This window comes from Neopelma chrysocephalum, unplaced genomic scaffold (genome assembly GCF_003984885.1).
Source record: "Neopelma chrysocephalum unplaced genomic scaffold, ASM398488v2 Primary Assembly neopelma1_44, whole genome shotgun sequence".
Classification (NCBI taxonomy): Eukaryota; Metazoa; Chordata; class Aves; order Passeriformes; family Pipridae; genus Neopelma; species Neopelma chrysocephalum.
The window spans coordinates 7,405,891-7,431,465 of NW_020897703.1; the positions used below are offsets into that span (position 1 = coordinate 7,405,891).

The 25,575-nt window shown below is 44.1% G+C and overlaps 1 protein-coding gene and 1 long non-coding RNA gene across 2 annotated transcripts in view; one reads left to right on the top strand and one right to left on the bottom strand.

The window, feature by feature from the left end:
- Nucleotides 1-25,575, bottom strand: part of LOC113965218 — a 147,096-nt gene that overhangs the window by 84,198 nt on the left and 37,323 nt on the right. The gene's annotated exons all lie outside the window — the stretch shown is intronic.
- Nucleotides 144-3,969, top strand: FZD7 (frizzled class receptor 7). Its single transcript, XM_027678267.1, has one exon. It carries the CDS (start codon nt 331-333, stop codon nt 2,050-2,052), a length of 1,722 nt encoding a protein of 573 aa, XP_027534068.1. The 5' UTR covers nt 144-330; the 3' UTR covers nt 2,053-3,969.

Sequence of the window (25,575 nt, forward strand, 5' to 3'; positions counted from 1 at the left end):
GAGCAGCGCCTCCGCCTCTCCGCCGCCGCGGGACCCTGTGGGGAGCTGGCCGGAGTCGCCGCCGGCCTCCGCGTGTGTCTCCTGCCTCGCCGCCGCCTTCTCCGAGGAGAGCAGCTCCGGAAACTTTCGCCGACGGAAGCGCCGCCGCGCCGGAGCCGAGGAAGAAAGTCGCGGAGGTTCGGCGCGGAGCCGCGTTCCTCCTGCCGCCGCGCCCCTGCCCCACCAGAGGGGCCCCGCCGCCGCCCTCCGGGCGCTGATGCCCCTGGGGCGTCGTGCCGGCGGGCTCTAAAGGACTCCCCGAGGCTCCCCGCGCCCCCGGCCGCCCCGGCAATGCGGGCTGGAGGAGGATGCGGCGGAGCGGCTGCCGCCAGCCGCCCCTGGCTGGGGCTGGCCGCCCTCCTGGCCGCCCTGCTCGGGACCCCCGCGGACGCGGCATCGCAGCAGTACCACGGCGAGAAGGGCATCTCTGTGCCGGACCACGGTTTCTGCCAGCCCATCTCCATCCCGCTCTGCACGGATATCGCCTACAACCAGACCATCCTGCCCAACCTGCTGGGCCACACCAACCAGGAGGACGCGGGGCTGGAAGTGCACCAGTTCTACCCGCTGGTCAAGGTGCAGTGCTCGCCCGAGCTCAAGTTCTTCCTCTGCTCCATGTACGCGCCGGTGTGCACCGTGCTGGAGCAGGCCATCCCGCCCTGCCGCTCCCTCTGCGAGCGGGCCCGCCAGGGCTGCGAGGCGCTCATGAACAAGTTCGGCTTCCAGTGGCCAGAGCGGCTCCGCTGCGAGAACTTCCCCGTCCACGGTGCGGGTGAGATCTGCGTGGGGCAGAACACGTCAGATGCCCCACCAGGGCCTGGAGGTGCGGCGGGCCGGGGGGCCACTGCCCACCCCACGGCTGGCTACCTCCCTGACTTTCTCACCCCACCACAGCCGCCCTCTGGCTTCTCCTTCTCCTGCCCGCGGCAGCTCAAAGTGCCCTCTTACTTGGGCTACCGGTTCCTGGGGGAGCGGGACTGCGGGGCCCCCTGTGAGCCAGCCCGGCCCAACGGGCTCATGTACTTCAAGGAGGCGGAGGTGCGATTTGCCCGGCTGTGGGTGGGTGTGTGGTCCGTGCTCTGCTGCGCCTCCACCCTCTTCACCGTGCTCACCTACCTGGTAGACATGCGCCGTTTCAGCTACCCGGAGCGGCCCATCATCTTCCTCTCGGGCTGCTACTTCATGGTGGCAGTGGCCTACGCCGCAGGCTTCCTGCTGGAGGAGCGGGTGGTGTGTCTGGAGCGCTTCTCTGAGGATGGCTACCGCACTGTGGCCCAAGGCACCAAGAAAGAAGGCTGCACCATCCTCTTCATGATCCTCTACTTCTTCGGCATGGCCAGTTCCATCTGGTGGGTCATTCTGTCCCTCACCTGGTTCCTGGCTGCAGGCATGAAGTGGGGCCACGAGGCCATAGAGGCCAACTCCCAGTATTTCCACCTGGCTGCCTGGGCTGTGCCCGCTGTCAAAACCATCACCATCTTGGCCATGGGGCAGGTGGATGGGGATGTACTCAGTGGGGTGTGTTACGTAGGTATCTACAGTGTGGACTCACTGAGGGGCTTTGTGCTGGCGCCCTTGTTTGTGTATCTCTTCATTGGCACTTCCTTCCTGCTGGCTGGCTTTGTGTCCTTGTTTCGCATCCGCACCATCATGAAGCATGATGGCACCAAGACGGAGAAGCTGGAGAAGCTGATGGTGCGCATTGGTGTCTTCAGTGTCCTCTACACGGTGCCTGCCACCATTGTCCTGGCATGTTACTTCTATGAGCAGGCCTTCCGTGGCACCTGGGAGAAGACGTGGCTCCTCCAGACCTGCAAAACATATGCCGTGCCCTGTCCCAGCCACTTTGCTCCTATGAGCCCAGACTTCACTGTCTTCATGATCAAGTACCTCATGACCATGATTGTTGGGATCACGACTGGCTTCTGGATCTGGTCTGGCAAAACCCTTCAGTCCTGGCGACGCTTCTACCACAGACTCAGCACCGGCAGCAAAGGCGAGACAGCAGTATGAGACTCCCCTGGCCCCTCTGGCACACACACACTCACGCATGCACACATGCAGAGGAGACAGATACTCGGCAGAAGGGCAGGGCAATGGCTCCCTGAAGAGGGAGGAAGGGAGGCTTTTCCAAACTTTTTCTTCCTCACAGAAGGTTTGAAAAAAAAAAAAAAATTATCGCATAAAGGATCAATCAAACTGTGTTCAGTGGTGCTTAGGCCCAGCTAAGGGGAAGAGGGCTGAAAAAGAGGCCACTGGTGGGATAGGAGAGTCCTTCACCCCAGGAGTCCCTCTACTTCTCTCTACCCCTTGCTACCCCTGTCCAGGAAAAAAACCTCCAACCCAACTAAAATCATCCTGCCTTGCTTTGGACGAGAGGGAGGGGAAGCCAGATCTGTTGAGCTACCGCTGCCGGGAAGTAGCCCAATAATCCCTGAATTGCCGGGGCCGAACAGCAGCGCGGGCAGGGTAACTCCTGAGCCTGACTCGCTGCCTGCTCCTTCCAGCTCGGCGGAGCCATCACGTGAGTACTGCACAGCCGGCTACAGCCCGATCGTGTGCTGGGGAGATGCCTCTGTTCTGTGAGCTCACAAGTTCCTTTTTACCTCAGTGATACCTGTTGTAATTGTTTTAAAGTAAAAACTTGGCCCTCAATCTGTTGTTCTTGCTGCTGTGGGGAAGGAGGGGGTTGCTATTCCACACCCTGAAAAGAAATGACTTGTTGCTTTTCAGCAGAAGGCTTTTCCCCCTTGCCTTTGTTCTAGGAGACAAAGGGGGAAACAAAAGTGTTTTCTATGTAGAAAGGCATAAGCATGGGATCGGTTTTTACGGGCAAACTGACAAAAAGGTTCACCCTGGGATGTGGAGCTCGCAGAAATAAACATTCCTTTTATGAAAAAAAGGAGGAGGCAGGATGTTTTCCTACCGTTCAATATGGGTCGCTTTTCTAAGCTGAAGGAAACGCAAGATTTAGAGGGCAAGAAGAGCTTAACCGAGAGCACCTGCCAAAACAAGAGCCATTAAAATATGTAATGTAAAGATGGGATTTTTTTCCTTCCTTCCCATAAACCTGCTTTCTCTCCTGCTTTGCAGTGAGGTCACTGCAGACAAAGTCAATACACAGCCGGATTCTGGGGACAGGAGGAATCCTTTTGGCTCACGATGGACCCTTTGCCTGCTCCTCAGGTTCCCTGAGCTGCATGGCAATGACTCGTGGTGCAGGAGGGGGCTGGGGTTGGGGTTTAAAAGCAAGCAGTTACTGCAAGTGAGGACCCTTCTCGTTTCGGCTAAAATGCAGCTGGTTAAGTTTCCAGTGATCACGCCTTGGAAGGAAGAACTTTCAAAAATTATTCAACAAGTACATTGTTTTCTTTTTGAAATGTGACAGATTTTTCTATTCTGAAAATTTTTAAGTTTTGTTCATATTTTATTTTTTACATACTACTTTACCTTTATATTCACTGAAGGGTTGTTTTTATCAGTATATATGTGTGTGTGTATATTCTTGTCTAAGGACAAAATAGGAAATTCTGGATTTTTAGCAAGTCTCCAACCTATAGCTGCTCTTCACGTTTTTTGGGGAAAAGTGTCTGGAACGAAACTTAAAAAAGAAAAAAACTGTTCAGGGTGAGGGGGAACAGACTGCTGCTGTCTGAGGGCGTACCAGCAGTCTGGGCATCAGGAATGGGCTCATCAGCCAAATCCTTCAGTAGATCTGATTTCAGACTTGCAGGGCTTGGGGTTTTGTCTCTTATAACGTGCACGTGGAAGAAGAAAAAAAAAGTGTGTAAGACAAGTGCAGTATGTATATTTTGTAAATCTCATTTTTGTAAGAAAATATGTATTTATGTTTTTACTTGATTTTTTGAAGGTCTGTATGAGGCCCTGCTTCACCCCATGTACAGATCACTAAATAAATAATTTTTAATACAAGGGCTCTAATGAAGTTCTTTCAGTGTTCACTTGGCGGGTTTTAGAATGGGGGGAAGCTCTGTGAGTGGTGTTTTCACCCCCACTTTGTTACTGGAGATGCAAGAGACTTTTTGGTGAATGTGTTGACCAGAAACTCAGCTGTGACTTGAAACTGGCCGTTCTGATTACCAGCCCCTCACAATAGGAGAGCACATTTTGAGATAGCTGGTTTCAAATGTCTGCCCTCACTTGAGGTACTTGCATCTTAGCCAAGTTTTCTTCCAGACTCTGCCTCTTGCTGAGGGCAAGCTGATAAACCAGTTCCTTATCTAGAAATTAAGGATAATGCTCTCTTCCCATTCCAAAGGAACTTCGAGATTGAGAACTGGAGGGTGCTACAAGTGCTGTAAATTTAATCCTCACTTTGACTGGAGGAGTGTCCTAGGGAATCACTAAAGACTAGGTCCTTTTCAGTGGCTTTCAAAGAGCAGTGTCTTGAACTGGTTTTTTTGTTTTTTTTTTTCCCTACAGCACCTTCCCTAGCTGCAGTTTTGTTCAGGTGAATTTTACTTTAATCTTAATAGCTAGCCTGAAGCCTACATTCTTTCTTATCACAGTCATCTGAAAGCTGATAGCTTCAATGGAATGGTCTATTTTACTAAATTTTTTAAACTGAAGTGAATGTTTAGATCTCAAGCTGTGTTGCTAGAATCATGGAAAGTGCCCCAACAAATAGAAAAGTACACCTGTGAAATGATGATTTTTCATTTCACACAATGATTTCAGCCTCCTCATCTGGTTCATCACCCTTCCTGTAACTTAAACTATGCCTATACTAAAATTTAAGTTACAGAAGAGAGATCTACAATGCCCTAGCTAGATGCCATCAGAGTAGCTGTGATAGCACAGCAATATGGTTTCATTTACTAAGCATAGTATGTAAGAGGTGCACTTTGAGGGCACTATTTTATTTAGACACCGTGCCCTCAAACTTAACCTTTTACATTTACAGAGTACGAACTACTGATTTAAAAGTTCTTTTAAGAGCTAGCCCCATTCATGCTACCTCTCTGGAAAAGCCACTCTTTTATTTGAAAACACCTCTTGCTTCTCCCCAGAATCACCCACTTGTCAAGTTTCCTTTTTGAAAAAACCTTTGCATTCCTGCCAGTCAGGCTGCTTCAAACTGCTCCATGACCTGAGCTTGCTGATCATTGCTGAGGGGGATTTCATTCCACTCACTTAGGAAACCTGAACCTTTCTATAAACATTTCCTCCCATTAATCCATCAGTGCCGGCCAGAGCGATGGAACGGCTGGAACAGCTTGCGCTCTGAAGGACTGGGAGTCAGCGGGAGCAGTGGAGTGACTGACACCCCTGTGCTGTGCAGCCACAGCTGCGGCGCTAAACATGCAAGTAATCCTTAGGACAGCCCGGGCAGCTCAACCCAGCCCCCTGCTCTCCACTCACCACCCATCCCTGCTCGCTGGGTGAGAAACTGCAGCTACATGTGAGCGATACTTCTTTGTCCATACGTGGAAAACCTCATAGAGACTTTTTTTAGTTCTAGAGGCATTCATATCTGAAAGCAAAATGTCTCTGTTTCCACCAGAAATGGCTAAGGCTGAGGGCTTTTATTTCAGTATTTCCTATTAGGTGCTTCTGGTTTTAAAGTCACTTTTGCAAAACTATCCAAATCCTGTGATTTACGATGATTTTTAAAATTTGAAATTGTAGGTGAAATCTGATGCCGGTGTAAAGTAGAAGCAACTGCTATTCACTTTTAAGCAGATGTGACTCACATTGAGACTGAATTTGCTCACAGTGGAAACAATTTGGAGAATTTCAAGTAGTGATAGTGTCTAGCCTTCTAGAATAAAAATCTCTATCACCCCTCTGATAACAAAGCAGTGGTTACTTTTATAATAGAGCACAAATCAAAAAATCTCTTAGTGAAGCTGCCTGGAGAAAAGGAGGAAAAATAAGCCTTTACTAACCTTTGATAATCACTGCAAAACATTTTTTCTTCAACTAAAATTTAAGTGCATTTTCAGTTACATATTTTTAAGATTAAGAAAGGTTTCCTACTCTTTACCTTTGACTGTTGTCTATGCAGCATTTTTGGTTCACAAGACCTTAGCAAGCAGTAGTTATGATTGATCAATATCCCTGTAAGTTTACACCATATACTACATTTTTATGAAAACTATATAAACACTCGTTCTTAAGTTTCAGAGACATTTGCATAACTTCCTAAAATGAAGTATTATTGTTTCAGGTAAGTTAAACAGGAGGTTTGAACAGTGCTAGAGTTCACAAATGGCAGCAGCAACTGAATGTTTGTTTCCAGAAAAAAAGTGCTTTTATAATAAGTCAGTGTTTGTTTGGGTTTATTTTTGGTGGAATACCCACACCAGAGATTGAATGTTTTTGTCTTAGTATTTTACCCACAACCAATAGCTTTGCATGCAAGTAAAAACCACACATCTCTGTGTTCACCAACTGGCAACAGTAAACATTACTTATAATTTTACATTGGCTTAGAAACAAAATTACTAGTTTGTATCTTAAATAGTCTTTTTTTTCCTCCATCTCATTCTTATTTCCTTCCAGACCTTACAGGTACTTCATATACACCCTGCTCTTCATACTTGCCTTGTACTCATTTTGTTTTTTAAAATCCTGAATCCAGCTGAAAGAAATTTGTTCTGTTGCTTCAAGAGGAAAAGATGACTCTGAATCTTCAGCACTACAACTGTTCATCGAGATAGACTATTGCCAAGCCTGCTCTATATAAACCAGGATAATTGTTTCATGCCCATATGAGTGTGTGGTTTTGGCAGCTACAACACTGCACAGGATAATATAGGATTGGGGGAATAAATACAGTCATGGCATGTTCCCAAATGCCCCACTTAGAACTGACACATTTTGACTAAAATGATGCTCAGACTGTGAAACTAAAACATGTACATCAGAGTTTCACGCTGCTCAGACAACTAGTTGGTGCTGCAGTCAGGGGGGATGGAGAGGGTTTTGACGCTGTTTAAGGTTCAAGGCTGTCTGGTGTGGGTGGATGGGCATTGCTTGTCTTAAAACCAGATCAGGGGAAGTAAGGCACTGACAGCATTTTCTCCTAATTCAGGTAAAGACTGGGCCCAAACACAATGTCACCACAGCTGCAGCCAAATGGGATTTGACTGAATGGTGCCCAGTGAGAACAAACAGGCCCAAACAGGGTCATGAGCACATACTCACTTTCTCCTCTCTGTACAGCCAGTCTAACCAGGAAACTACAGGACTGGGATAAATGAGAATACGGATAAAAAGCAGGAATAAGCAGGGCCTAGAGGACCTTTTTAAATAACAATTGTAAATTGGGGGAGATCGCTAATCCATATTAGTCAAGAAATCCTGCTAGCAACAACTTGTTCATTTTGGCTGCTCCAGCTGCATCACAATTTGGGTTGGTAATAGGCAACCCTTCACTTAAGCATGTTGCTCTTACAAATACAGATGGAAAATCAGTGTCTGCTGCCTAGAGGAGAAGTCTATATGAGTAGGCTTTGGCTGCACAAGTCTTGGAAATTAACCTCATTGTGTGGCCAGCAGGGTAGCCATAACCTTACTATTAACACTAGGATCCCAAAGACCAGGATGATAACTAGAAAAAAAAAATGAAGAGGCCCAGTTCTCTCCTACCTCCAGCTTTACTGGAATTATTGGCAATTCTAGCACTGTTCTCAAACCAATCTGCAGGAAGCCAATGTCATTCTCAGGGCAGGTAAGGAAAAAGGTTATTCTCACCATACTGTCCTTTCCCTCAGGTTCACACACTGAGGGACTTGAAAAAATTTGTGGTGAACAGGGAATTCTGCCAAGAGTTGTAGTAGAAGAAAAAATCTGTTATCTGGCCCAGATGGACAAAAAGGGTCTTCTAGCAAGTAGGCACTAATCTAGGATTTGGAAGACAAGTGCTTGATTACCTTCGCTGTCACAGATGGTGGACAGATCCCATACAGCAAGACTTTCAGCAGTATTCAGGCAGCTAAAGATGGAGGCAGGTAACATCGAAAGCACTTTTCACAAGCACTTAAATTCCCAGGTGCATAACTTGGTAATCAACTAGAAAACCTTGTCTCTGGCTATAATTCCTTGTCTGTAAAATTGGAACAGGGACACTTCCATATATTATAGGGACCTCGTGAAAACGAATACTCTCAAAATCAGAAGAAATGAAATACAATTATAATACGGTTTGTACAAATAACTCTGTTAGCTCTTTGTCTCACAGTCTCATGTTATACGAGTAGATTCTGTTTTAGAGAATGCCAGATTAGTGCTAGAATAAATTATTTGTATGTTTCCAATATCTTATCTAAAACTAGTCAGGCTGAGCACATGCTTTCACAGGAGTATCACTCTGGCCAGGGTTCAAATATAAGGTGTGAGAGGGTATGAAGAGGCAAGCTAGGTAAATAGAAAACTACACTGACCTGGGCATGCATGAAAATCAACAGCTGCTGACTACAATCAAACAAAATGGACTTGTGTTATACTGGTGCTTAGGCAAAGCAGGGATTAGCTTTTGGGCCCATCTGTGCTGGTACTATAGTGTGCTTAACTCTTCCAGTACTTCTCAAACTCTCATTTTCTATATGCTATAAACAAAGTTATTATCAACAGGCTCCATGACAACTCTGCTGTCCCTCTTTAAATCAGTACCATTCACTTCAGCTTGCTGCAAGTGGGATCTAAATCACAGCAGTAGGCCTAAAGCCAAGGTTTCATCCAAGTCCTTGGCAGTAAGAACTCACCTTCCCTGCCACGTTTTCACTTCATCTCTTAGTTCTTTAACAGTTTCTTTCTGATACCATGACCTCCAACAACATTTTTGTCTTTACTAAAGATGGCCAAGTAGAAGGATTAGTTGGCTGTTTGGACATCTTCCTCCCTCAACAACAGGGAACAGCATGAGACTACTATACTTCTTTCACCAATGAAATACGGAGGCATCTAAGCTGACTGGGAAAAATGTTTTGTGTTGCCTTGATGCCAGCCTTTCCCCTGGCAGGCTTCTGCACCCACCCACCTTCATCACACATCAGGTTTTGGTAAAGTAAACCAATAAATCAAAAAAAGGATTCCTAAATGCACCAAAGCATACTATAATTTATAATTCCCCCTGCCCAACAAACAAAACCATAACTTTAAGAGTTTTTATGGAAGACAGTCAAAGGGAGATACTTCCAAAAATATTTATCTAAAGCACAAATCAGATCAGTTGCCTGACATGCCTTCCTTCCACAAATTTTCCATGTGGGGTGTGTGTATATGTGTGTGCATGTGTAGCATGAGTGCATGTCAGTGCAATGACTGGAAGTTACAACTGTAGGTAAATCTCTCATCAAAAGCCCAGTGAAGAGAGAAAATCAAAAGGCCCTTGCCCAATGCAGCTGTCTGCTAATTAAATACTGGTGTTAATTGCAATAGTGTGGCTGATCCTTGTTCCCTGTGTTTGTTGTGTTGCCTGCGTGAGCTCTGGATTGCTCAGAACTTTCACATTCTCACAGAAAATTAAACTGCCTATAAAAGGAAGGAAAGGCTGTGATATGTATATCTATCTATAGGGCTATTTTTAAAGAAAAAAAAAGATTTTTTTTCTGTGTGCTAGTTCAAAGTCAGCTTTGATTATCTCAAGCAAGTAAGTCTTCAGAAAGGGTAAAAAACTAAATGTAAAAATGGAATCTTTTTTATTTAATTCATGATGAAAAGAGCGTTTCTTATTTGGAATGCTCTTGCCTCTCAATTTTTTAATTTTATATTTTAATTACAGGCAAAATGTAAAAGTCTCAGGCAGCATTTCCTGTCTTTACTTTACGAGATGTGCAAAGCAGCATTCCATTAGAGCCAACAGCCAGTAAAAGGGATGTCATTTGACACCCTTACACAGCTATGCATACCAGGCTGGAACCAAGCGGGATTATGTGAGTGGATAGAAAAACCTTCTAGAGAGAGGATCTACTCATACTGTTTTTCTTTACACATTCTGCTCTCTGAAGATGATAAATCAGCTATTGGATTTGCAGAAACAACTCTCATGACAGCTAAAGAATTCAGGCACAAAGCAGATGAAGGCAAAGGTCTGGCCGCTCTAAAGCAGCTCACAGTGACCACGGGAAGAGACCAAACCACACCCATGTGCAAAGGGGGTCAACGCTGCCTGTGCCTGAACCATATTCCTCTTCCAAGAAGGGGCAGGAGGTGGGCTGGGTTTCCAGAGCTCAGACCAAAACTCACATTGACTTTCTGCCTTTTTGGCAGGCTAAACCAAAGTCCTGCATCTAAATGCTGTAAAATTTAAAAGACCATACTTTACAGCTACTTTGAGCTACTGTGGCTGTTTCCTGGTAAGAAACCCCTTACCTGCAAAGATTAATTAATAGGTAGATAGTTTTGCATTGTTATGAAGGACAGAACTTTGCATCTCATGCCCCAGTGATCTCATTTTCTGTCTTTGAGATTTATGAATTTACGAATTATATGCATAAAGATAAGCCTGTGAAGGACTGTGTCATGAAAACCATTGTTTTCACAAGCTCCAGCCTTTCAGCTTCATCTCCCTGGCTGCATCTTATTTAGCTGATAAAGTTCTTTGTAGCAATACCAGCCTATCTTATTTAACCTTACATGTAATTCTGCACAGACAATGACAGTTTTATTAGTAAATGAGAAGCAGTGTGTGCCAGCAGACAGGGCACCAGACTAGAAGTCAGGAGACAGTCATAGGTTTCCTAAACTTGCCCATGGTCTGAAAATTCTTCCAATCATCCTTACCTCCATTTCTTTTTCTGCCCTTCTCTAAATAGGATCATGCTCTTTGGGACAAAAAAAAAAGCCTCTATTGTCCCCACATATGTGTTGGTACTTGTTCCCATCTTGTTGGAGCCCTGATCTTGATGGCAGCCTCTTAAGATTCAGCACAATGCAAGAAGGTCCAATTAAAAATAATTGATCATTAAGAGATAGAGAATAGTAAAGAGTGAGCTGGCACTTTACTTTCTGTAGGGAAATAGTTAAACACTAGTGGCAAAGGAGAGACATATGTGATGACACTGAATCTTCCCAAAGAAATGAAAGTGGGAAGTGTCACTCATCACCTTTTGGGCTTTTGTGTAACATGCGTAAGGAATGTTCCCTTCTCTGAAGAGTCTCTGGGGACTCTTCAGATGATGGGATTTACTGTCACATGCCCTCTTCTGCCTGTCTTTTTTTGGCTGTTGTACAAAGTGTTGCCATGTGGGGTCTGTGTGATAGCACATACTGCAAAACATCTCCAGCTGAGCAGAATTGGTGCTGGCCAGTCAGATTGTTAGCTGGCTGACTATTCCCTAGAAATGAAAACCAGACACTGAGGAAACCGTCTTGTTCATAAAAGGAAAATATTTATCTTCAATGACAAAAAAAACAAACCCAAAACCAAAACAAAATAACTGCCTGGATATTTCATTAAAATATCACTAGTGAAGTGATTAAATAATTCAGCAGCAGAGCAAGCAGGAAGTGCACTACTTCCATGCACCTCCGAAATTTGAATTAAGCAAAACAATTTTCCAGTTAACTCTGGACTGCTTCAACTGAAGAAGAAAACAAAGGGGGAAACGTCTGAATATTTTGTTTAAATGCTTCTTGAATGAAGCAACTCCAAATTTGAATTTGAAATGTACCCAAAAAGAATGAAAAACATTATGCAACCTTATAAGGTTCGGCTGGAATTCAGGGGCAGACTAAGGGATGAACCAAGGCTAAGACAGACAGGTGAAGGCAGGTAGCTTGGCTTTGGAACAACAGGGAGTTTGAGACACAGGAGTTGGTTTTACCTGCAGGTTGCCCCATATCACTGAAAAAGTCTAACTGGGTGAAAACCTGCACCATGTAGACTTGGTAATAAGGGACACAAGGCAGCAAATGCAACATTTTTCTTACTGAGATTAGAAATGGCATACAGGGAAAAGTGTTTGTGGAGAGCAGAGAAAGAGGAGAGCAATAAAAAGAGTTGAGACTGAGACACAAGAGGCATATGAATACAGCTACAACTACATGTACATTTGCTTTTCTTGTGTTTTAGGCTAACCATAGAGAAAACAACTCTGGTGTGAAGCCCTGCTTCTGGGCCTGCTCAGCCCAATGCTCACGCTAACTAGCCCTGCCTGCTGGCTAATGCAAGGCGCTGGCTTGGACTGAGTTGGCTGGTAGACACCCGTCCCAGAGTCCGTGCAAGGAGAAGATGTGACTGCCTGCCCCATCCAGGCTGGTGTTGCTCTGGAATTCCTCCCAGTGCCTTTTTAACAGAACGTTCATAACAAAGTACCGCCTCTGTCACCCGCTAAGTGTGGTGAAGTGCCCAGGCTGTGAAGGAGCACTTAGTCATACCCAGCTCCAGTAGCATCTTCAGGGACTGTCTAGTTGCTGACTTGTAAAATGCTGCAATCAACATGAATGCTCAACAAATGACATTTCTCCCACAAATTTTCAAAACTATGAAGTTTGCTAAGAAAGAAATTAATGAAGGTTGCCAGGAGCATGTAGTGCCTTTCTAGAATGCTGGTCCTAGCTATTCCCTTGGAAACCAGTAAATAAAGAGTTAAGGTATGAGCAAACACAACCTTAACTGTGCTGTTGGAGCAATGCCCCAATATGGCCATAACACACAGAGCCTGTGCTATCTCAAAGGCAGAGTGCAAACATTTGGGGAATACGGCACATGACCACAGCACAGAGCCTGAAGCTTTCTTTTTCGCAAGGGAAAACTGGTCTGTAGGGAAGCTGCAGGGACTAGGGACAGGGGGAGTGCCAACACTAACCTTACACAAGGGACAGCTGGTCTCTTCCTTAGGACTAGCACCTACTCACTTTACAACCCTTGTCCTCACAGACTGCCACAGGAGTACTCACTCCACCCTTTAGCTCTGAGCCACAGACCATCCCACTGGCACCTTTGTGCACTTCTGGTAATTCCGCTGGGAAGGAAGAGCTCCAGGCACTGTTGTTACTACGATCATCACCTAAAGGGGACACCGTAGTGAACCACACACATAAAACAGAGGAGGCAGGGAAAGAGGCAAGCCACCTCCCAGAGGGACAAGGCCTTTCTCATGTCAAAGCTCAGCAGTTTCCTTGTGTCAGAGCCACAAAGCAGCCAAGTGCTCCAGCTCTGCCAGCTGGAGCGGGGCAGCTCTCACAGCTGACCTGCACGATCCCTGGCAGTACAGCCAACCCCAGCGAGGGCATGGGGAAGGTTTCTCAGGCGCTGCTTTTCAAAAGGCCTATGGCTCACCACTTTTGCTGACACGGAGAGGCATAAGAGGCTAACAGCCAGCTTTGCTCCTGTCTCAGTTAAGGGGTGTTTTTGGCAGGGGGTAAGATGGAAGAGAGTTTCATCTGTGCTATGGCACAAACACTGCTCTGAAATGCATGGCCACAGGGAGCCCTGTTCAAACACTCCTTATCATGGCAGGGCTATACACAGATGTGTTGTATCCCTCTTCTCTATTTATTTCTCATTTTCTGCTCCCTAGGAAACTGAGAATCACGTTAGCCTCTCCCTCTTTTTTTCTTCTTTGAATGTGAGTAGCTAGCACCCATTATTCTGCGACAATGTCCCATCTTACTGACATGTCTTGAATATGTACATTTTTATACTGCTTTAATAGTGCTATTTTAAACTTTAAAGCCTGTCACTTGTCCTCATGAAAGTCAGATGGAAAATAATACTATTCTCATATTTTTCTGGTCTTTCCATCCAAAGCAGCAGTCCCTAGAGTAAGCCTCTGTCCTCGTGCTGGTAAGAACTTCTGTAGCCAGTTTGCATGGTACTGTCCTGCAACTACAACTGAAGGGTAATTCCTAGTACTACAGTTATGGCACACCTGCAGGTGTGAGGGCTTGTTCTGTGATCACTTACAACCCCTTGGTTTGGAGTTTTGGCTGGGCAATAAGTGCATTATCAATTCAGAAATAAATACAGAAATCAAAGACTACAAAGATAAACACTGTGTTTCGGGCTGTTCCCACCCTTGGGTGGACATTGGTACGTACTATAGAGTACACTAGTGTGAGATCAAGAGGAGGATCACAAAACAGTCTTGACTCCAAACCTCCTCTAGTCTCTAAATACAGGCACGTTCCTATAGTTTGGGTTTTTTCCAAAATATCTCATAAGGAAGAGACTTTCTATGATCACCTACCAAGAGCCAAAATGCATTGCCAGCTGATAACAGCATGTTCATGTTCCTCAGAAACACACTCCTGACTCAGGGGTGGGTTTGCAGGGCTGCAGACCCTGTGCTTACGCTCAAACACTCTCAAGCCTTGATCACAAGCCCTGGATGCAAAAATATGCCAGCTGGTTCAGGAAATGAGGCTAAGGTCTGTTCTGCTTGACAAAGCAATGCCCTGTGGTAGAGCTGGCTAGCAATGACCAACATAACCTGTCCACATTTCATGTGCAAAGGCAAAAGGCTAGTGAAGACTGCACAGTGTTGAGTCCCAGAGTTGCCTTGTCCTCTTCCTAGTGATAACCACTGCATTTTCATCAGAGCATTTGCCACCAGCAATTTAAGAGTTAACCATGAAGGTAGACTGAAGAGCATATATGTTATTTGTCTCATTCTGCAGCTAAAAAAAGTCCTTTTAGATTCAGGTTTAAATGTCCCCTTTCCTGACCTACAAGGTATTTGCCATATACTGTCTGTCTCTAGGGTTAATAATCTCCTTGGCAGTAAGCGCTTCTGTAAACACTCCCACTTTATCTGCAGAGAGAGAATCCCAGCAGTACTGGAAACAGATATAAATGGAAACTGTTAAAAAAATTAATAAGAAAACTTAGCATATGCTAAGAGTAGCAGTGATTTCTGGCAAGAATTAATTAAATCAGATGAAACACTTCTGATATGAATTGTGTGATCAGATCATTTAATTAGTTTTGGCTTTTAGTTCATCGTAATAAGCTTCTGTGAGGATGAAAAAAGAATAATTGTTTATTCAAATGGTAATAATTTGGGTTTCTTTAATTGATTCCTAGTGTGAAAGCATTGATTCCTGCTGTTTTCTAAAATGCTGGATGGAAAAGTTCCAGCATGTCATCCAGTTCCAGAGGCCACCAAATCATTCCCCAATGCAGCCTCCCATTTCTGATCTAGTCCACTACAGCCCTCTCACTCCTCCTGGCTTGTCTGTACACTGCTGAGTGGTGAGGTAGGGCTTAGCCATTCTGAAGTGCTGGGGGGTTTATTAAGTATTCCTATGTGAAGCTGATATGTGCTTATAAATAATATTGGTGGGACTGAAATATGTTTTTTTTCTACCAAGCTGGATATTCTGGAAAGGAAATGTTTTAAAAATAAAAAAAAGCAGACACCCAAAGAGTGACTAGAAGTGAAGAGGCTTTAGGTAATCTTAAAAAAAAAAATTTTCTTTTCTGTAACTAAATTTACTTCAGCAACCTTTGTCCAAGTATAGAGGAGGAAACTGATCTTGTTTCACTACTAGGATACAGCGTAGAGATGTCCCTGAGATTACAAAGACACATGCTAGCAGTTTTAAAACTAGGACTAGTGATTCCTGTTTCTGTTCATTGCTAATTTGTTGGGTGCTAGTCCCTTAAAAGGCCATATAATTCCTGCTGGGTACAAGGTGGCACAGGATGAAGGTATGCAAAGAAACAACCACCAAAAAGTAGGGCATTTCTGCAGTTTGAAACTCCATGAAGGCATATTGCAGATTTATGCCTAAACCGATGCTGAATTATGGCTCACTGCTGTAAAACTAGAATTCCTTAGATTACTTAATCTAACGAGGTCCATGAGAGAAGAAAAAGGCCCCAGTCTGTAAGATTTAAGGGGTTGAGACCTTATCTGCACACTCTCCTGTAAAGCTCCAGGTGCACTGTAAGATCTATATCATCAGTTCCATGCTAAAAACTATGTTGTTTAAAACTAAACAATCAAAGGCTGAAAAGTGAGGGGCTCAAGTATCACGAAACAGCAAAGCAAAGGTTGCCTAATGTAACCTTGTCTGCCTCCGGGTGGTGTGGTGTAATATACTGTTTCAGTCTCTGACCAGGTACTGCCCCCACATTCATTTTTTTGGCAGGAGCCCTGCTTCACTCCAGGCACAGGACCGACAATGCTCTGCATACAAAGCAGCTCTTCAATATTCTTTTTAATCTCTGCTCTTCAGAGTGGGGCTCTGGCTTCATCTACTACAAACTGTCGCAACACTGCATGAACAATGATACTTTTCCATTCTATGCTGTTTTTTCTCTGCTGTTCAGCCCCAGAGACCCAAATGCTTTGCACTAGTTAACACATTTATTCCCAAAACGTCCCTGTGAGGTGAGGAAATATTATCCCTAATTTAGAGAATAAGATTGAGTTGCTTTCTGAAGAAAAATAGAAAAGAGGTAGGAAAAGCGACTAGATCTCTAGAGTCCAAATCAACCACCTAAACCATCATTTTTACAACAGGCCTCTGGCCTTTATTCACACCACACAGCTTCTGCTAGAGGTTAGGCAGCAGTGCCAGAGACACAGCCCCATTCACTGACATAACATAAATCTACTACTGTGACTCCAGACCAATATATTATATGACCCTGTTCTAGGTTTACTTAGGGTGAAATTCAGTCCTGTGCAGAGGGCCAGCATTCATATCCTTTCTCAGAGGTTTGTAGTTGTGAGTGTTCCTCACGCCTACCCTCTGATCTTTATTTGAAACAAAAAAAGTTGTGCTGTTTATCCGCTAGACACTGTGATAACATAATCAGTCTTATCACGTATGTGCAGACTGTGATTAGAAGGGAAGGAGTAAAGGTGGCTGGATTCTTGAGAGCACTCCGACAATCTAAAAAGTAGGAAATGAAATAACAACACAAACTCCACATTAAAAATAATTTTACCCAATGAATTAGGGAACAAAATAATCTCCACCTTTCAATCATCCTCTTTATAGCACGAGTGGATTCTGTACACTCGAATACCTTCAACATGCAAATCAAGAACCTTTTAACTTATTTAAACATGTATCTTGCTCTGGGAAAGGAAAGATTTCTTCACAGAAGCACCTGCTCAGTTTATGTGAAGGAGAGGACTGCATACTGGTCTCATTCCTCCTGCTCTTTGCCAAGTTTACATATTTTCAGCTGTCCATCTGTGTGGCCAGTAGAAACTTGTGAAAACCCATAAGCAGTGGAAGTTCCCTGCCCTTTAATATCCGAAGGTGATTCCCAGAACTCCTTTGTTACAGAGTTCATGGTAAACCAGCAGTAATAAATATTTTTTTTCTGAAATCATATCTAAACCAAAGCAAACCTAAGTTTCACTGGAGCAGAGATATCTATCCTGATAAAGTCACATTTTCATTGCCTGCTTTGAGGCCCATAAATTAGTCAAAAGGTCAAGATTGTCAGTGCAGCAGAAAAAGTGTAGCTCCTCACGCACATGCATGCACATGCACATGCTCTTCCCTGGTCTTTGGAAACACTCTGGGAAGGAGGAAGCAACAACACCCCCCCACAGCCTCTAAAGCACATTTACCAAATCAGATACGTCACGTTCAAAACAGGTTGTTTTTACAGTTCTGGTACCTGCCATGTTCTCCTTTTTTACTGAATGGGGATTAATGGGCTTAAATAAACAGTTAGAAGTGACTTAAGAGAACAGACATACCATATTCAGAATGTTATTCTTTGCTGCTGTGATTTCTAATTTCAGCTTTTGAATTTCTTTCTTTAAAATATATTTGATGTTTAAAAATATGCATAGGTTTTCAGGGAAGCTTTTATCCATGTAGCTGGTAATATCTCTCATATATATTAGGATTTACATTTCTTAGAGCCTTCTGAATAAAGGAGAATTATTCCCACTTTGCAAATTGTGCAGCTATTGTACCCTGTTGGCCCCATAGCTGGGCCTATATGATGTTACTGCATTCCAGTCCCCTGCCTGTACTACCACGGTGTCTGGGGGAGTCAGGACACTTGGGCCTGCAGCAGAGTTGACAAAGGGAGTAAAGGTACCCCAAGCAAACACCCTGCAGTTGGATTGAAAGAGTGAATTGGACACTTGGAAGTCAAGAGAGAACAAGCTCTGGCCTTCTTCTCTGTGTGAGTTTTGCTGTCCTAGTATAAGGGGCTAGTGCCAGCCTAGTGCTGGGCTTGCAAAGCACCTAGAAACAATCACATGAAACAATCCCAGAAAATCTATTAATACAAAGACCCAGTGCTGGCTCAGAAACCAACTGCTTGAGTTGCAGAGTGAATTTTGGACAATGCTCATTTTAGGTTTGCCTTGCTATTATTGCTCTTCAACTAACATGTGATAGAGAGTGACCACAGACTTACTTCTCCCCCCTACTCTGATCCAAATCCCTGTAGCTCTGCTCTTACACTGTTATGTTGCCAAAGCATTTCAGCCACAGGGAAAGGCTAGGGCAGAGATGGGAATGAGAGCTGGGGACTCAGCCTTGCCCAGCTGCACTTGCTGCTCCAGTTGCCCTTGAAAAGATGAAAGGGCAATGGCAGCCAGGCAATACTTTTCTGGCTCTGCTTTGCCTTGGCAGCAGAAGCTACCAAGGCAGTTCCCTGGGCTCTGCCACAGCCGAAGGAGCCACCACAGCTTCATTTCTGGTTTGGCTGCCCTTGGTAAATGTCTGTTTTGCCTAAACCCAGACTCTCCCAAGGCCACACAGAGGTAGAGGCTACACCCAAATTCCAAGTCTCAATATAGTAGCTTGACCACAAGTCTGTCCTCCCTATCTTCTTTCTCAGGCGCATATTGCCTCAGTCTCTCTATGCCAAATACGGCACAGCATCTCAAAAATCAAAGCTTCCTTCTCCCTCTTCCCAGCTTCAAAAGTTCACTCACTTTCAAAACAAGGGATGAGCTCAGTGAAGAGCTCTATCAGGAGACTGCAATTTATCTTAGAACCTAACCAAAGCAGGCACAGATTCAGCGTAGTGTTCTCTGGCAGGGTATTTCATGACTAAAGCCACGCTGCTGAAGATGTTGCATGTTCTCCAGCCCACATTCTTGAATCCTTGCTCACTCTCCTGCCCAATCGCACGGAGATAAGCAAACGAGAGGGTTGTCTGGGCTGTGTGCTTTGTCTGGTAAACAAGTAACCACTGTAGCACATGGATTACAATGCACACACTGTTTCTCCTTGTGCTTACCCTCACCTACATCTCTGCTCCAGCTGCATCATTCCTGTGGAGTGTAATGGCCTCTGATGGTTACAGAGCATCCTTCAAGGCAATATCCAAGACTAGGAAAAGAAGAGACTTTCTATCGGCTGCCAAGTCAGCGGAGGCTTCATTTCTAAAAGTCATTTTGTTATGAGGGCAACATTTCTAACAGTGGAAGTGTGACTCAGGGTGTGATAATGTCTGAGCTTCCTGATCACTCTGTACCCCAAATTCTGTGGGACACAGGTGGGTGTGACTGCTAGAGACTTTCTCCACTTTCATGCAAACTCTGAATTCGCAGAAATCCCAACACATGTAACCCTTGAGCAAGCTTAATGTGAATTCATACTCCCATTGTCCTCCAGTTCACATATTGGGAGACTTCTTCCTGCTTCCTCCTTGTCAGGGAAGACAGCTTCAACAATATGGATTTTATTGTACACCCCCTACATCCCACTTCTTCCCCTTGTCAATAGCACAGAGGCCCAATCACCATCTCAGCTGCAAAGAGGAAATGACTATTCACGAGACACAAAGGTTTATGGATTTCTGCCTAACAAAAGATTATTTCTCAGCGGACGCTCGGTGTACTGGTGCCTCATCTCTTCCAGCAGGAAGGCAGATGCCTCAAGTATGCCCAACCCCAAGGAATAGGAGCACTCTCCAGGGCAGGTGTACTATGCAAGGTAGCCTCTTAATCTTCTCACATGCACAAGCACTATTTTTCATACCAGCTGCATCTTAAACACTCGGTTAAGATGGTGATTAGTGGTGGTGGTAGGGTGTCACAGTGGGAGCTTTCTTAAGAAGAAAAGGCTTTGATTGAGCCAATGAAAGCTGTTGCCAGGGAACCAGATGCCATGAACACACCACTCCAGCAGCGCAAGAATACAAACCATGTGAGTGCTGGACTGAGCTTTAAATGCATTTGCTGGTTGAGGCCTGAACACACCATTAACTCTTTCAGTACTTGAAAGAGTTCACACAATGAACTGGGAAGATGGGAATCTATTACAAGTGCAGAGGAGAAAAACATCTTCTGATATCTCTCTATAACACCCTGTTGATTCAGAAGAAAAACAAAGGGGGGAAACTTTTGACCTTTAGTTTTTGACTGGCAAAGGACGTTTGTTTGTTTTGTAAAGCATGTAAGGAAACTTCTCTTCAAAGTAACACTTAGTTTTACACTAATGTGAAAAGGAATCAGATAAGTGCTCAGATAACCCTACAAAAGTATTAATTTTGTTTTTGCATGGGGTGTTACACATGAAGTTTGGTGTGCACACAGTGTATTCACTGGTCAGTTCCTCTGCAAGAGGAACAGAATAGCTTAGATTCCATTTTTCCCAGATCTGAGCTGGTTTCCAACACAAATGTTACCGATTTGAATTTTATCTGATCAGTTGCCAATTTGTTTCAAAGTTAACTTTCCACTCTGATTACTAAACAGCCTTGTACTCTACCGACAGAGCATGTTTTTCCTAGTGTAAATTCCACAGTGCTCTGCAACCCTACCAGTAAAACGCAGTGAAAGCTCTAATTAAAAATCATGCCTGCCATATGTCAATTCATAAGAACTAAAATTAAACTAACAAGGGGCTGTAACCAAAACTTTTTTTGAACACAAGAGCCTGCCTGCACTCTTTTGAAGCAGAACATGTGGAAGCCTGGGTGGTTCTTACAGGACAAGAACTAGCCCCAAATATTTTCATCCTCAGGCTTCCAGCACAGGTTCCTAAATACGAAAAGCAATTCCCCACTCTGTAACCTGAGTGAAAGCCACTCCATCTCCACGTAGCCAGTGCTGGCTGTGTAAGGGTTTTGATCCTACAGAGCCGGTAACTGTTGAGCAAGTACCATGTTGCTGGCAGCATTATACTGAACTGGCAGCCAGTCTCCGTTTCAGCCTATTTATATCCTGTGGTAATACCAGCTATCTAGTGAGCTCTGAGTTGGGGTCCAGTGTACTACTGCCTTTTTATGCCTCTTCCACAGTGTAGAAGGCCTGGGGGGAAAGGACATAGCAATACCATTATAATGCTTAAGTGGCCATAAAGTCCCAGTGTGAGTCCTAACAATCTGAACATAAGGGACAATAAACTTGGGCCCCTCAAATTTATTCTAGGGGATTGGCAAGAGTGGGTAAAGTGCAAAGCTGATTTAATATCTTCACATAGCTCCCGTGCCAATTCCAGCCCAGCTTAGTTGGGCTCCCATGTGTCTACTGGCCATCCAAACAGGCAGAGCATCACACTGTCAAGATGACACCATTCATCCCCGCAGAGCCCCTTGGAGTCCCAGTAAACAGCTTTTGCATGGCTATATTGCACAGCTGAGGAGTGGGAGAACACACACACATACAGCAAACTACAATGCTGAAAAATACACCACATGCTCATACAGAGCACTTTTGTTTCCCTGGATTCTGCTGTGATTTACTTGAGGGTCCACTCTGCTATGGGCTTGGCCCTGAGACCCCGCATTGGTTACTGTGTTGCTGTGAAGAGGGGCTGCCTGCCTGCTTACAAATTAACTTCTGGGTTTAATCTGCAGATACGCACGCCAGGCTTAGTGCAATCCTTCCCACTGCAGAGCCCGTCTCAGGCAGGACACAACCGCCTCTTTACAAAAGTTCTTGTGTAACACTCATAAAACAGGGAAAAACAACACTGCAGCTCAGCCTAGATTAGCAGTGAAGAAGTGAAGAACTGGAAGAGATTCCTACAGCAGAGCGGAGTTATCTAAACACAACTTTGGCAACGTATGAGGGCTAACAGCCTGGTTTTCTAACCAGATCCATATAAAATCTCGAGCAATCAAAAACAGTCCGTGTCTGCACTTTGTATTTTGAGCCTAAAACATACACACACACACAGCGAGATGCTGCACGGTGGCAAAGGAAGCCATTCTGGTGTGCTGGCTTAGTGGGGCATCAAGATGAAAGAGTCACTTCCTGAACAAACATGGTTCCGTGGCATGTCAGTGACCTCTGCAGAGCCCCTGTCAAAGATCCCATGCAGATGTGATCCTGCTCAGTTTGCAAGAGCAAACAGAACTGCAGTGCAAGATGGTATTGTTACAGAGGCTAATAATCCAATCTTTGTACCACAAAGAGGTGCAGATGTACTGAAGTTACCATGCTGGAGAGTGATATTTAGCATTGGCTATTGCTGTTCCTCTCCTCACCAAAGATAATCACCCCAAAACATATGTATTCCTTACACTTATGCTCACACTCACGCAGCTCTGTTAGAGAAACTTAATTGAATTTATAAACTGGACCCTTCAAAAATATGAAGTGCAAGATGTTATTACAGAATTTCCAAAATGTATTTTTCTCCTTCCCATATGCATCAATATATTTGCATCAACATAATTGCATGTTCTCCCCACACTGAGGATCCAAACCTGCTCCAGGACAAAAGTGACAGTGGCCTGCAGGACTCTGATACATCCTTTGTTGCACCAAGCAGAGCAGGTACAGTTTCTTTCCCAATACAGTGGGAAAGACACAAGAGCTTCCTGGACTGAGGGAGCTGAATGCTGTCCTGAACAACAGGATTCCTGACCCAAAAATGGCATAGAATCCCTGTGTTCAATTCTCAGGCTCTGTAGTCAGCCTAGAGCCCCCTGCCCAGCCCTCTGACCAACCTCTGCAACAAGTCCACCTTCACTTTCCCCTGCTACCCACTCATCCCTCAGTCCCTTCCTTTTCCCTTCCTCCACGCCCAGCATCCTCAGAGCTACCAATGTCCTCATCCTTTTCTTGGCACTGGCAATAGATTTTCCATTTCTTTCCTCAGATCCTACTCCTGTTTCCCTTGTTCACATAGTTTCCTCCTTTGCTCTCAAGCCCACCTGCATTCAGATCAGCATCTGGTCCTACTTTGTGTAAACTCATTTTTTCCCAAGCAAACCTCTCATTACAGTCATTGTCTCAATGAGATATATTCTAATACTCACTGAAAATGCATGTTTTTCATAGCTACAAGACTTGGACAGCTTATTTCAATAATACATTATTCTGAATTTACACACACTTATTTAAACACATTTAAAACAGATTCAATGTAGGACTCAAGAGTGCTGAATTTTTAGTTGTAAAATATATCTCTTTGTAAGATATAAACTAACTACTCACCAGTACAACTGACAATCATAAAAGGCAATTGCCAATACATGCCCTTCCCACATTAACAAAATGTAATTAAGCACTGCTTAAAAACTATGTGACACAGTGCTGGAGAAAAATTGGTAAAGAAATGGAAAGCAGAGAATTAACAACAGGCTTCAGGAGTAAATTTAGATTGATATTCTCACCTAAATCTCTATTTTCTTAATTTATGTTTGGTTTAATTCATTATAAAGTCATGAAAAACAATCATGCTTGGAAGTAAATTATCTTAAGCCAGGGAGAATTTAGAATGCCTCTGCCAGTACAGGCTCATTTCTATTGCTGTTTTGTTGTGGAAGGTGTCATTTTTGCCATCTGAAGAAAGCAGCTCCTCTGTTTGAAGACACATTTGTTTTGTACATTTTCTATTGCTGTTTGTATATTGTAAAGCCCTTTGAGCACACATAGAATGAAAGACACCGTATGGAATAAAGTTAAAAGTTGCAGTGTTGTAATATGCTGTAAGTCTTTGTACGTGGCAGCAGGGGGCACTTCCACAAGACGATGCTGAAGTGCTGTTGACAGACTTGCCTGGTTTCAAGGCCAGGCAGAAGTGCTGCTCGGTGTGTTCACATCCCACTTCTGAAAGCAGAGCATGTTTGCACCGAGCAACAGCGCCCGGCCTTCTTGTTCCTACTGAAAAATGCTCAAAGCAAGATGAGTAGCTTAGTGAGAAAATTAAAGAAAGAGAAACATGGTCCCGCAAATGAAGGATGAGAAGGGCAAAGAAATGCACACCTGAGCACCGAGGAAGTGGATAACTGAATAGGTTCTGCCATCCCAGTGCCGCTGTGGGGGATAAAGAACAGGAGGTCCATCACAGGAGTCAGGAACACAACTGAGAGACTGAGACTCTTACCTTCCTCTGCAGTTACCTAGGAAGGTTGAAATGTTCCAACGCTGAGTTTCTGTGAGAAAACAGTTAAGAATCAGAGAGGAAGTCATTCAGGTTAAGTACAGACCTACACAAACCCACAGAGGATGAGTGTTCAACAAAACAGTCCCTAAAATTGCTCTCTTCCAGCTCTAATAATACTGGTTTTCTCCATTCTCAGCTGATAATGGAATTTGGAGGGTGTCATAAAGAAAATACAATAAAGCAGTCTGGGAAGAATGATGTTACTTGGTCACTTTGGGGTATTTACTGCAGGGCATTCCTTCTTCTGTATCTGACCATGGCCTTTGGAGTATTTCTGTGCTTACTTGTGCTCTCCCTAGCCATATGAGGATTCTATTTTCTGTTTACCACACAGCAATGGAGAACAAATGGCTGATGACAACGAAGAGGGTGATGGTGGTGGCTCACAGATCCCAAGATGTTTAAAAGCAACCAGAATAGAGAGAATAAGAAGTGCTAATCTATCTTTTCCACTACTTGGAGTTGTGTTAGCAAGGGACAGAATTATGGATTAGTGCATTTCTGAATAAAGAATCTGGCTGAGCCCTCTGAGAGTAAGTTTGCAGTTTTAGGGGCAAGATGTGAACTTACAGATCTTCCTGGGGCTCAATGCCTAAACTCTCCCTGCTAAGATGTGGCATTGGGCAGGTGGCGAAAAAGACCAGGAGTACCTGAAAGTGCAGTAGGAACCAGAGGTGAGTTGCTGCTGGAAAAATCTCCACATTAGCTCTTAGGGATTAAATATTTTCAATTTCAGAATGTTGACTAATGTTGAAATAATGTAATATTTTACAGTATCTTCTTTGTCATGAAAATCAAAACGTGATAACCAATGGCATAATATAATGAGAGATATATATGTCCTGCTGTAGCTAGAACTGTAGCATATTAACAAAATTATTGTTTGGGAAGCCAACAGACACACAAAAAAATAGATTTCTAAAGCAAAAATCATTGTCTCTGTTGTTAAATGTCAGATGAATGGGTAAACCTGCTAGTTCTAGGATCCGTGTATATTTTTGAATCTACATCTGTTACAGTGATTTAAAATAATACTTTGTTTGAATAGCACATTCCATCAGAGTTTCACAGCAGCTAAAAAACCAGACTTATTTATATAATGCAGTTCAGTATTGCCATAAAAACTGGATACATTAGAGACACAGCCAGAGTTTTTTCCTGTGAGTTCACACCAAAAGCACTCTGCAGCAACCCTAACCTGACTCAGTGGATCTTCAGAACTATTTCTGAAAGAATCATATTTTTATCCAGTTACTCAGAAAAACTGAAAAAGCCAGCAGGATGCAG